Source organism: Zootoca vivipara, chromosome 5, assembly GCF_963506605.1.
Source record: "Zootoca vivipara chromosome 5, rZooViv1.1, whole genome shotgun sequence".
NCBI lineage: Eukaryota > Metazoa > Chordata > Lepidosauria > Squamata > Lacertidae > Zootoca > Zootoca vivipara.
The window spans coordinates 89,002,801-89,016,590 of NC_083280.1; the positions used below are offsets into that span (position 1 = coordinate 89,002,801).

The 13,790-nt window shown below is 42.2% G+C and overlaps 1 protein-coding gene across 5 annotated transcripts in view; it reads left to right on the forward strand.

Moving 5' to 3' along the window:
- Positions 1-13,790, forward strand: part of LOC118096195 (WASH complex subunit 2A) — a 42,942-nt gene that overhangs the window by 1,652 nt on the left and 27,500 nt on the right. For 4 of the 5 annotated variants that reach the window (XM_035137649.2, XM_035137646.2, XM_035137648.2 and 1 more), the window contains exons 2-10: positions 1,139-1,303; positions 2,031-2,096; positions 4,489-4,659; positions 6,402-6,495; positions 7,635-7,693; positions 8,281-8,325; positions 10,748-10,846; positions 11,709-11,781; positions 13,194-13,247. In XM_035137649.2, the coding sequence (XP_034993540.1) occupies positions 1,139-1,303; positions 2,031-2,096; positions 4,489-4,659; positions 6,402-6,495; positions 7,635-7,693; positions 8,281-8,325; positions 10,748-10,846; positions 11,709-11,781; positions 13,194-13,247 (826 nt within the window). Of the gene's footprint in view, positions 1-1,138; positions 1,304-2,030; positions 2,122-4,488; positions 4,660-6,401; positions 6,496-7,634; positions 7,694-8,280; positions 8,326-10,747; positions 10,847-11,708; positions 11,782-13,193; positions 13,248-13,790 lie in introns of those variants that run through there. The other variant, XM_060275126.1, reaches the window with a different exon arrangement.

Sequence of the window (13,790 nt, forward strand, 5' to 3'; positions counted from 1 at the left end):
GCAAAAGTGGTGCAGTGTTAGTGCCCCACCTCTCTTCCTTAAGTGTGGTGGTGCCTAAAGGCAGTTGGGATGCCGAATTGTGGCACCTCCACCTGCATGTTGCAAGTGTGGACATTTGCAAATCACCCAGGTGACGGACACAGCCTTTCACCCCATTGCTTTGTGCATCATAAGAGATTATCCCTTACACCCATGGAAATAATGTGTGTGTGTGGCAAGCTATGCCCACATGGGCATGGCCAGGGAGTTGGAGGGGGGCAACTGTCCCCCCCCCAAATAAAGTAGAACAATAAAAACTAACTAACCATGTTGCAGATAGTTTGGTTCTGCCCCCCCCCCAACAAAAGTCCTGCAGCCCAACATAAATCCTGACTACACCCATGCATGCCCACCCCACTGCAACCAGCAGCCATCTCCCCCCCCCCCGCCTGCCCGGAGCTCTGAACATAATACTTCTCCTTGCAAGTGATCCTTCCTTGCACTCAATAAATGGAAGGAGGATAGCTAGCTGCCAGATGCCGCCTGCCCAGAGCTCTGAACATAATACTCCTCCTTGCAAGTGATCCTTCCTTGCACTCAATAAATGGAAGGAGGATAGCTAGCTGCCAGATGTGTTGGTGGGAGTGGCAGAGTTAACCTATGCAGCCCTGCAAACACGTACTTGTTTTTACAATGTGTATGGGAGTGGTGGTCGTCTGAACCCTCTTAATGTCAGACATGTGGGGTGTGGTAGGATATACCGGTAAGAGGTCTTCCCAATAGCCATGTTCTGCCTGTGGAATTCCTTGGGGAAAACAGCCTTGTGGGCCAATTGGGCCTGTGAGCCAAGTTTGGCCTGTGGGCTGGAGGGTTCCTTACACCTTCTATAGTACATAGAGCACCATGAGGTTCATCTTTGTTTATTACAGTTGAGATTCTACTATCAGTTCATTTCTCCAAGAATACGGTTTTTACACAGTCGGTAGTATTTTTTAGCTGCTTTCTATAAGCTGCCTGTGTTGCATTTTTTAGTTGCTGGATAGCAAGCTTAATTATTTTGTAGGAAGAACACTTTCCTGTTCTCCTTGTCTTACATAATTACTTCAGTTTCTAAGCTATGGCTTAAAAGTCTGAGCAAGTGCATATTCTGTTTCTGTAGCTGTTGCGGTTTTTGCAAGAATTCTCCCAGCAAACTATCTCCAGGACTCATGAAATTAAGAAGCAAATGGACAGGCTGATCCACGAAACCAAAAGTGTAGATTGTCGGCTGCACAACGTCTTCAATGGCTTCCTCATGCTTTCAAATACACAGTTCATTGAAAATGTGAGTGTGCAGTAATTGAATACTATGATATGAACTGAGATATGCTCAAGCTAGCTCTCTGGTGTAGTAGGAGAAGGCAGCATGGAAGGAAGTGTACCTAATGAACACAATGGTTCTAATAGATCTGATTTGTGTGCCTATCCCTTGCACCTCTGAGTACAATATCATGTAAACATGTACAGTAATTGATTCCTGGGTGCTTTTGAATTCCATAATGCAAGGATAGATTCTTGCTCTCTGAAATGTGTAAGAAACTGAATGCAAATATGAAAAATGAGGAATGGCTGACTCGTTGGACAGTAAATTTTCAGATTATCCTATAGCATAACTAGTTTTAAGTAAAAGGGAACCAAAGCATGTGAGTAAGGGGAGCTGAACACCCCTCCAGGCTACCAGATTTACAACCCCCAACTCTTTTCTTCACTATCATTTTTTCCACTTGGGGATCAGATGCAAGAGGTGAAAGAATCATTTTAGGAGAGGGGCTATGGGGGAGGGGGTACTGTGTGTCCCTTTAGCTCTTTGACTTGGAAACCCCCCCCCCACTTTATCTGTGATGGTGCAGGTTAAACAGATGCCATAATCTTGTTTCATTTGGCACTTGCTGTTTAGCTCTTCCACTGAAAAGTATTAATAGCACAGGTAGCATGGTGACTTGCCTTTGCTTGTGAACACTATTTGTATCAGATGCTGGAACTTAATAAAAATGTTTGAATTAAATTTATAGAGAGTGTATGATGATGAAGTGGAAGAAACCATACCCAAATCTGAAGTGAGCGACAAGCCAGAACAGGCAAGTGGATTGCATAAGAATATTGGTAATGGTAACCTTCAATATTTTATTTGCAATGCTGAAGATTACAAATTGAAAGTTCAGGGAGGGTGGGAGGAGGTATTTATCAATGGCAGACTCTCCCCACACTTGCAAAAAAACGAGTTCTGCTTTAATCATGGAGGATTCAGATGCAGAGGGCAGTGATGGCTGATAGGAAGCTTCTCCTCTGCAAGAGCAAAACTGCAATATTTGCAGGCCATTGTTATATTTTGAGAGTAGTCAGTGTGTGTCAGCTGCCTCCTGCCTACCAGCTCCTGGGTCCTTTCTGCAGCTGCCAAGCAAGCACATTTCAATTGCTTTGAGGGCATATTCTGCCTCCTTACACCTCCCAAATTACCTTTCTCTTTCCACTGTTCTCTTCCTTTCTCCGAGGTGGGGAAGGTGAGAGGCTGCTTGTTGAAAGGGGCAGGAGGATGAGCGTAGTTTCAGAGGGTGGTGTCCAATGATATTTTGCTCCCCTCTCAGCTTCCCACTTCCTTCCTCTAATGTGTAATAATGGGCTTCATGTGCTTCAGGCACAGGTGAATCATTCCATTTGGAAGCCTTCAGATGAACGGTTTTCCTGAGCACTAAAGATACTGTTTTTTATGGCTTTAGTCTTTGAGAGAGACTGTAATTCCATCTTTGGCATTTCCTGCCCTGTGTTGTGTTATCATTCTTGATAGTTTCACAGAGTGCAGTTTAAAAGCCAGATGTGTCAAAGAGAGTGAATTGTTTCAGGATTGAGCTCGTCCCGTCCCCTCCCCAACATACAATGTATGACATGCACACTCCACTGGTGTGGATAACTAATCTGCACAGTCTCAAATGGGGAAACATCAGTTTTGAGACTCCATGTGGATTGCCCATGACAAGTTATTTGGTGAGAAAGAGGGGCGCCCCCACTTAACCACCACATGAAGATTCTCACTCCAGCGAATGTCTAAACCTGGTCATCAACTAGTCAAGCTGCAATTAGACATTATCACTCAAGCCAAGCAGTAGTTCTGCAGTTGGGAGCTGTAAATGTTATTTTGGGTCCCTTTGTTTATCACTTTTGATGGAAAAATGAACGCGCTTAACTAGAGCTGCCATCAAAGCCTGTTTGTAGAGTGCAGAATATCCTCTTGGTGTGCAATATAAGCCTGTTCAACTTGGCTTGAGTGAACCGCATTGGCAAACTGTTGGCTTCTAGACACAATTCAAGCTGCTGCTTTTGACTTTAAAAGCCCCAAGTGCTCTTTTTGTCCATTACCATCTTTTGACTTATTAGAGAAGGACTGTTTTCAAGGACTGGCCCTAGTCCTGTAAAATCTGCCTGTATTTAGGATAAAACTTGTTAATTGTTGCTCCAGAGGGCAGGATCAATGGGCCAAAATTCCAGGGAGGCAGATTTTGTCTCAACAATAGGAGAAACTTTCTAGTGCAAGAGCTGTTCAACAGAGGAATAGACCCCCTTGAGAGGTAGTGAGCTCTCCTTTACTGGAAGTATTTAAATGGAAACTAGACAGCTATCTGCCAGGGATACTGCAGTTGCTTCCTGTAGATTCTGCACAGAGACAAGGACCGGACAAAATCAGAGATAGCCAATGTAGTACCCTTGAGAAATTGTTGGACTCCCATCCTCCTTGACCACTGGCACTGCACTGTCTACCCCTGGAATAGATTATCTCCAAGGTACTTTGCAATCCTGTGATTCAAGAAAGCTTTTCTTTCCACCCCATCTCTCTCTTTTAAAGTCAGTCTTGCCATATGTGCCTTAACCTTGTGTATTTAGCCCGGGGGTAGGGAAGTTGTCGTTCTCCAGATGTTATTGAACTATATTTCCTGTCATCCTTGACTATTGGCCATGCTGGCTGGGGCTGATGGGGATTAGTCCAAAAATATCTGGAAGGTCACAGGTTCCCCTTATCTGATCCAACCTCATGATTGTCAGTATTGCTGCTCAATTCTGAGTACTCGTGTCCCTTCCATGTCTTGTAGGAAATGACTATGGGTGATCAGGATCTGTTGACTTCTTTTATCATGGTTAATTAGTGCTACTCTCTGTGTATTTGCTACTGTTTTAAGTTTAGCTAATTTGCGTTTTAATGATTGGATTATTATTGCTTTTATATTTGCTTTTTATTTGTAAGCCACTTTGAGTGACTTCTTCATGGAAGGGAGAAGGAGGGCATATTTAAAATAAAAAAAAGTCTAGCTTTATGAAGGCATTCCATTTATTCGGGACATTTTAGCTCCATATTTAGTAATGCGGTCCATTAAGACTGGCCAAGCCATGTTGACCAAAATCCCAACTTTCCCGATTCCATTTTTGATAACAAGTATAATGGGAAAATAAAAATGAAATGTGGTTCTTTTGATTCTAAAGGAGAAAACTCGTGAACAGAAAGAAGCCGATCTGATTCCCAAAATCCAGGAAGCTGTGAATTATGGGCTGCAGGTGTTGGACAGTGCCTTTGAACAGGTGGACATTAAAGCAGGGAACTCAGACTCTGAAGAAGAAACTAATGAAAGGGTAGAACTAATATTGGAGCCAAAGGTAATGTAACTTTGTCTCTAAAAGAGTAAATTTACAATGTTTTAATTTCAAACTTTGCAGAGCAACTACCGGTACACTTGAAGGATGGAAACTGGAAGATACATAATAGTGTGAGCGCTGCTTTTGAAAGGTGTTGCTGATTAACTGTCAGGGGTCCTTTACCTTTACCTTTTTTTAGCTGTAAATACTGATAGCCATTCTCTTGTATCTTGGAAAATAAGACCGTGGAGAAATTGATCTGGGTGCATTTCTAAATTTCAGTAACTCTAACTCTGAAAGCTCATGACACAGTAAAGCAGGGGTGAGTAACTTCCTGCCTGTGGGCCACTCTTGACCAACCATGGGGTCCAGTTTGGCCTGTGATGCCATTCCCCCAAAATCACACCCCCTCGTGTCATTCTGATCGGCAGGTGATGTTAACAGCGAGGGGAACTGGCATGCACAGCAGAAGCAACAGGATTTAACCCCCTGCTCATCAGTTTGATGACCGTGGGGTTAAATCCTGCTCAGAACCCTGCAGAGAGCAGGACTGAAGTCTCTACGTACAGTGGTACCTCTGGTTACGAACTTAATTCATTCCGGAGGTCTGTTCTTAACTTGAAACCATTCTTAAGCTGAGGTACCACTTTAGCTAATGGGGCCTCCTGCCGCCATGCTGCCGCCGCACGATTTCTATTCTTATCCTGGGGCTATTCTTAACCCAAGGAACACTTCCAAATTAGCGGAGTCTGTAACTCGAAGCGTTTGTAACCCGAGGTGTTTGTAACCTGAGGTACCACTGTATAGGGTTAATGAGAGAGAACCATTGTGAAATGCAGAAAAGTACAGAGAGTTATCAGCAGTGACAATTCACAAAAGAGTTGTAGATGACAGACATCCTGGCATTGGTGAGCCCAAATATCATCATCGCCATATACCTGAAGATCAGCAAGTCCTTGCTGTCTCCCTCAAACCTGCTGAACAAGTTTTGGTCTGATATCCTGATCTAGAAGCGACAGCAGGCCTCCATAATAATTTGGCAACAATGTGTTATAAATGGTAGTGGAAGAGTGAAGAGCATCTATCTGTTCTTCTCCTTGCTTGAGCTGATCAACCCTGCCATTCTTCATACACACACTCAGCACCTTCTCTGTAGAAGAAGACAGGAGATGGAATGTGATAGTAGCTCAGCGACTAAAGATGAGAGTCTCCTGTCTACTTGGAGACTGAGCATAGTGGCAGAGCAGGCTCCAAGTCGGGAAGGGAAAGCATGAATTATAGAATCATAGAACTGTAGGAAGGGATCTTGAGGATTACCTAGACCAACCCTCTGCAGTGCAGGAATATGTAGCTGTCCTATACGGGGATCAAACCGGCAGCCTTGGCATTATCAGCACCACAAATAAGAGAGCCTGCACAGTGCTTTTGAAGCTTTTGGTCTTCTCTTTTAGCCCTATGGAGCTGGTATACTTTATGGTTGAAGGAAGAACGAGAGATCCCCATTGGGAGTTAATTCAGTGAGGCACTCTCATTCTTCCTTCTATCCTTATCTGCTAAGATGAGACTCACCTGGAGGTAATTTTGTACTCCCTGGTGGTATCCAAGTGAGAACCTAATTTCAAACCTGGAATTAAGAGTTGCCATCAAGACAGGACACTACAAATCATTAAATGTGTTTTGGAGTTTTATCTATGAAATGTGGAATTTTGCCCTGTGGCATATCTATTTGAAATCTAAAAATACCTTTTTGCCTTTTTTTACAGGATCTTTATATTGACAGGCCTTTGCCGTATTTAATTGGCTCTCAGCTCTTCATGGAGCAAGATGATGTTGGGCTTGGTGATCTCTCCAGTGAAGGTGTGTGATAGGATTAATAATGTATTGGTAAATACTGATTTGTGTTTGACTTATGGCAGGCCAAATACTTCATGACAAAATACTACCTGACAAAATCTGAACTAGCTTGGAAAACCTACTGGTCTATAGCTAATTTTTGACACTTTGAAAAATGTGTCGCTTTTTCTGCTTTCTCATCTTAGTGTTTTGAACAATCCACTAGATACTTTGGTTATGACTTAAGTGGGAGATAGCTACTGAATATGTTTGAGTACCTAAAACCATATTTTTTTCAGTTGTGACCTTATGAAACTGTGTGCCTATCTCTATCAGGGTATCTTCTGATGAGCTTTCTATCTCACATGATTTTGTTGCTGTTGCTCTTATTAAATTTTCCAAAAAGAAACAAAAACAAATGCAGTCAGAGAATACAAACTAAATCGTTATAAAGGCAGTGCTCAGACATTCAAGAATAAAGATCTGTATATTCTCACATACGTTCTTTGTAAAAAGAAATCCTGGTCCCCCCCCCCATTTGCTCCACTGTTTATTTTTCCTGATTAGTGCAAAACTAAAAATGAAACCTATTTTCATTCAGTAGTGCAGGGATGGAAATGGACTGTGTTGCAGGAACCAGAATTTCATTGTGGTAGGGATGAATTTGAAAGCGTACAAATGGTTCCCTCGTGGAAAGGCAGAGTGCTGATATCCATGGAAACTTTTTCTGTGAGAATCCGTGCAGCCACTGCTATTTTTCTTGCAAAGAAAATACTTTTCTTGTCACTCCCTTCTTGGACATGGGAACCCAAAGAGGACTGTTCTTTCACTCAATGTCTCTGGGTTTGAAGAATTGAAGTTGCAAGTGAATAGGGAAGTGATTCATTATATGAGTGAAAAGGATTGTCTGATTATGTATTTACTACATTTATATACTGCTTTTCTGCTAAAGCACTCAAACAGTTCATATTTTTAATAACGTAGGAGACATGATACAGATGGAATAGTAAATCAGGTGTCAGCTCTTTCATATTGTCACAGAAGAGTCAGGTGGAAATTATATGCATAGTTGTGTATAATTATTACCTGGGGAAAGGATCTTGGTATATAGTGAATAAGATGATATGCACATAAGTCTTCTTTGTTTCCTTTCTATGAAACAGAAGGTTCAGTAGACAGTGATCGTGGGAGCATGATTGACAGCGAAGGCAAAGATGAAGAGGTAAGAAGGCATGAAGACATTTTTCCCCCCTTGGATATCCACCCCCCCCCCCAGCTTTAAAATGTAAAATTGAAACACTTTGGGGAAATTATGGGGATTTATGGATTTTCACGTTGGTGGGTCCCCGACTTTATCTGCGGTGTAGACTCTGGTAAGATTATATGGATGTAAGAAGTGAACATTCTAAAGCCTGTATAGTAAAGGTAAAGGGACCCCTGACCATTAGGTCCAGTCGTGACCAACTCTGGGGTTGCGGTGCTCACCTCGCGTTATTGGCCGAGGGAGCCGGCGTACAGCTTCCAGGTCATGTGGCCAGCATGACAAAGCCACTTTTGGTGAACCAGAGCAGCACACGGAAACGCTATTTATCTACTTGCACTTTGAGGTGCTTTCAAACTGCTAGGTTGGCAGGAGCTGAGACCAAGTAATGGGAGCTCACCCTGTCGCGGGGATTTGAACTGCCGACCTTCTGATCGGCAAGCCCTAGGAGGCTCTGTGGTTTAATTCACAGCACCACCTGCGTCCCTAAAGCCTGTATAAATGCTGTTTAATTTAGTCTTGCTTCTGAAGCTGCTTTTGCTTTTCAGGACCTGGAAGAATTTGAAAATGCAAGTGAGGAAGACCACAAACCGGTAAGAAGTTCGCTGTGTGTACACTCTACTAATATAAACATTAAGCTTTTCCCAGAGTAGGGAGTGGGCCATGGATTTTGAGTGTTAGAAGTCTAGTAACGGCATAAGAGTACAAATGGCCTCATGGGGTATCTTGGAACTAGTAATCTTTCCAATGTTCTTTAAGATATGCACCTTCCTTGTTAAATTTGGCTACTGAACTCCAATATTTTAAAAGTACAAAATAGATAAAGGGCTGTATTCAACTAAATTGTTGCGCTAACAGAAGCCAGCACAAGGATTTCTGCTAGCACAATGAGGTTCCCCCCCTTTCCCCCCTCCATGCCATCCCTAAAACTGCTCTGAAGGGTTGGGGGAAACCCTGGAACAGATTTGGTGTGGGGGGGAGGGAAGGAGGGGGGAAGGTTTCATTGTGTGAGAAAATCATTGTGCTGACAGAACCTTAGCCTTTGTGCTATGTTGAATGCAACCCATAAATCATGGGTCAAACCTAATAAAACCTGTGTATGTTTAAAAAGAGACAAATGGAAACTGATTTTTTCTTAAAGGGTTCTACAAATAATTTTAGGTAGCTATTGTCTTAACTGCCCAAGTTTTCTTTACAGAACAGAGTCCAAATTCATTGTTTTTCATTCATAGAAAGCAATTTTTTTTGTTAAACCAAAATAAATAGATGTAAAAGTGACTATCAAAGAATCTTAACATGTTTCCAATAGATTTAGTACTGTATATATTTAGAATTGTTCAGAGTTCACTGGTTAAATATTTCAACTTTAAATGTGATATTTAATAAATTTTCCTTTTGTATGAGTTTGGGGGAACTAACCATAAAATGGATGAGAGCAAGCAAGCCCTGATGGGTTTGAGAGAAAGAAGGACTTTCCTTCCTCTACTTTGCCTTCCTCCCTGCTAGATTGTTTAGGTTTGATTTAAAAAAAAAAAGAGCAAATGAACCTGATAAGCTCCAGCTCTGAGCAGAGACACACTCTATTCCTCCATATGTCTAATGGAAGATCTTAAGAAAGCTGCAAGTGGCACTGAGAACAAGCGGCCGCTACTGTTATAAAAGTAGAGAAGTTGTCAATTTTAACAACCAAGCATGATGCACAATCAGTGGAGGTTCTGGTTTGCAGAATCAACCTGCCAAAATACAACTCTGTGTATGTGTATGCATGCATGTGACCACTGTTGCAGCTTCCTTAAAAAGGTAAAGGGACCCCTGACCATTAGGTCCAGTCGTGACTGACTCTGGGGTTCCGGTGCTCATCTCGCATTATTGGCCAAGGGAGCTGGCGTACTGCTTCCAGGTCATGTGGCCAGCATGACAAAGCCGCTTCTGGCAAACCAGAGCTGCACACGGAAACGCCGTTTACCTTCCCGCTGTAGCGGTTCCTATTTATCTACTTGCACTTTGACGTGCTTTCGAACTGCTAGGTTGGCAGGAGCTGGGACCGAGCAACGGGAGCTCACCCCGTCGCGGGGATTCACACCGCCGACCTTCTGATTGGCAAACCCTAGGCTCTGTGGTTTAACCCACAGCATCACCCCAGCTCTAAATAACACTAGGTATGCTCAGTGTACTCAGCTGATTTCTGGCAGGGAGAAAGGCAGGTCATGAAGTTGCTTCAGGGTTGGTTTGGTTTGGCAGTGGATGCTCCTGAAAATGGTACCTGGATGCTATTTTATGGTACGCTGCATGTGCACACACAGAGCACTGATTTTCTTGACGATGGGGACAAGGGTATGGTCTTTCAGCTTTTGCTGCAGTTGTGAAGATCATATTAGTCCCCGAGACTGATGGCCATTTGGTGAGTACGGTTAATGGGAGAACCTTCTGAACCCTAGGTTCATTGGCAAATGCCCAACCATTATGACCAGTGGCACTGGCCTTGCTTGAATCTGTGTAGCTTAGCAGGTAAAAGTGAGCTTGATTCCAGGCACTTCAACTTGACAATATCTGCCTTGGGAAAAGCTTTCATGGAAATGAAACATAAGACTGTGTGAGAGAAGAGTACTCTACTTGTCATACAGCTTTCGACATCAGATTGAGCTCCTTTTGTCAGAAAGTGAAGCTACTCCCTGACAAACATTGACTCTAAAGCTGGCTCAGTATACTTCATCTGATGCCTTTGTTATATATTTTTTGTTGCCAGGTGAAAATGTTCCTGTTCTACCAGGCCTTTGGCTGATTAATATTCTGCAGACTTTTAAATGTGGTTGTGGGAGGGAGGGTTATTGTTTTGTCGTTTCTGTTTTAATTATTTGTGCTTTTTTATGTTGTATTTTTATATTGTGAACCACGCTTGAGATCTTTTGTTGAAGATTCATTATAAAGCTATTAAATGAAAAATAATAAAGTGCAACTTTTTGTCTCAAGTGTCCTGGAGCATGAAGTGTGGTGTTTTCTTTTCTTTTTTTTCAGAGAACGGCACTGATGAGTGATGAAGATGATTTTTTTGGTGACTCTGAAAAAGGAGAAGACGATGATGAAGAAGGTGACTTAGAAGAGAATGCAAAGCTGGTAAGTGATTGCTGCCTGGCGTCATTTCTAGTTTTATTCAGAAAAACTTCAGACAAAAAAGGCATGAAAAAACAAAAATATTGACCATAGTTGATGGATTAGCTCTTCGATGTTTAGAAAAGGACAGAAATCTCTCTGATACAATTTGGTTGGTTCAAAGCAGGGCTTTCTTTCTTGGTGCTGTAGATAGACTAAGACCAGTTATGACATCTAAAAGTACACTAAGCAAAACCTGCTTGGTTTCTGCTTGGCATATGACCCAGTTGGAATGTTTCAATATAATATATTTGTACTGAAGAAGACTGCTTATTCGTAAAATCATAATAATAGTTTTATACTACATCTTTTCTTTGTTTAAGGCATTAACACAACCATGTGTTTTGTAGCCGAGAACAGGACCCAAAAGTCCCTACTATGTACCTAAATAATCACAAGTAACCTGCATTTGGATCTTATATATAACTTTGAAAAACAGAAAATCAGCTAAAATAACACTGACTATTTTCATACAAAACGTTGCTCATTGGAACTGCAAGTTTTCTGTTCACATGCGTGCTATTTCTACAAATCTGCTTCCCACTGACTATACTCTGAGAGTGGTCTTAAGACTGATTTAACTCTTGGTAATCCATGGGAGAATCTCCAATCTAGATGGTAAAATGATTTTAACCTAGTAGGGCGCCTGACCCATTTTTGGGGGAAGTCGGGGCAATTGTTCTTATGATCTCCTATTCCTTTCATAGTCTGAAATACACCTTTATCAACAGCTATTTTAAAAAAGTTGTGAAACCAAATTGAAACGAAACATGTGTGTATGTTTCTTTCTTTCCCTCTTCCATCTATTCCCATATGACTACTTCAGAAAAAGAAAAGGCCCACATCATTTACGGATGAGCTTGCAGCTCGTATCAAAGGGGAAGAGGAAGGGCAATCATGTAAGCTGCTTCTCAGAGCTTTTTTTCTTTGATAAGGTTGAATTTTGTGCATGTGTGTGGTGTTAAAAACATTTTCTGTTGGCATTTGGAAATGTGCAGGACAAGTGTGACTTGCAGCAAAATGTTGCAATGTGGAATTCTGTCACTGGGGATTTCAGCTACTCTCGTATTCCATGGCCACTGAACATCCTTCACCTTCACTGGGCAGTTTTGGGGTTCAACCCGTAGGGTTTTTCCTAAGGAATTTTTTGTATTTCTCTCCCAAGGCTGCTGTCACCTCCCTCTTGTATTGGGGTGATGTTCACTTTCGGCCTGAACGCTGGAAATAAAGGGAACAAATGTGAGCTTTCAGATCTCTCTCTTCTCAGGCAGGAGACTGTCCAGAGCAAGTTGTTGACAGAACTAGAAAATGGACACGTATCATTCATATTGGTGTGCTTCTTTGTCCTTTTCCAATGTTCAATTTCCACCCAATTTTCAGTGTTTTTCCTCTCAACAGTCAGGCCACCATGATTACTCACAACACATGCTCAGTCTTTCAGGTCCCTCCACCCCTGGCATTTTTCTAAAGATACTTCATTTTTCTGCAAACCCTGAGGTTAACCTGAACCTCTTGACCAGGGGTCCCCAGAAATGGCCCGATGGACCGATTTATCTGGCCCGCAGTGACGCCCGCTGCCGCCACCTGCTCTTACCAGCGCGGCGGCCCACTTCCAGGTCCCCGGAGCACCAGAAATAGCTTGCGCACATGCACAAGCGTCATTTCCGGTGCACTTCTGGGTCGGAGGAGGCCTGTGCGCACGCGCACAAGCTATTTCCGGTGCCCTCCGGACCACCGCACGATCGGTGCTTCGGGCACCAGCCCAAAGTTGGGGGACCCCTGCTCTTGACACTTCCCTCTTGTGTGTACCTGCTGCTGTTTGGACCACATAAGCCTGGCATTTTACATATTTTTACTAATGTTCAAAAAACATCAGTAGCTGCTATCAAAGAGAGATCAGGGACTAGAAAGAAGAAAAAAATATTCCATTTGGGTAAAGTCTTTCTGTTATGAAAATAGCTTTACCCCCCACCCCCACCCCCAAGAGAAGTAGAAAAGAAGATTTATAGCACATGTTTAGATTATTTTTGTTAAAAGTGGGTATACCCTAACAGACCCAATAATAAGAGCTCAACATGATGGTTTCTTTCTAGTTTTCATTGATATGATGCTGATTGATTCTTACGTTGGCATAATGGTATTTTACTGTTATGGAAGGCCCTTCGAGGGGAACTGTCATAAAAAGTGGTTTATAAATATTATATTTTTTCCTGGCTTTCTATTTATTGCTTGTCAAATGTTTCTATAAATGATGCATTGGCAAAGAAAAGTTAATCATCAATTAACTTTCTTCTACTTCAACCATTGGTAGATACAAAAAATAAAACCACAGTGACAAATAAGGAAGAAAGTGTCTCATCAGATGGTAAGTGTTGGTTTTTTTTTCATGTGTTAAGTTTTCTTTGGAAGTATGGAGGTGGAGTTGATGGGGGCATCACCTAGTCATTCCTATTCTAAATTTCTTAATGTTCTCAATCTTAAGGAATACTGCTGTGGGTTGGAAGTTTCAGGTTTCCTTTTTTTAGTGCCAAGATAGAAGAGGCATATGGAGAAGGTTGAGCAATTTCTGCATGTCTTTTTGTGACCACAGTCTTGTTGCCGTTCTTAAGTTTTAAAGCGTTTGCTCTGAGATGAGGATGCCCTTCATTGCGTTTTTAGGCCCTTGTTGCTCCTTTTGCACATAACAAGAAACTACAAAAGAGCTTGACACCAAAGGCTGCCCAGTGAATAAAATGAAATGTGATCTCAGCTCCGAGTCCCCATCTGTTACTTTATCCATTGAACTGCATAGCCACAACTACCATGGATTCATTGTACTCCTCTACTGTGGAATATTTAAGAGTGGGAAGCTTGAGTCTTTGTGGCCCTCAGACAGTAAATTCGTCAGAGTTGTTCCTGGCTTCTTTCG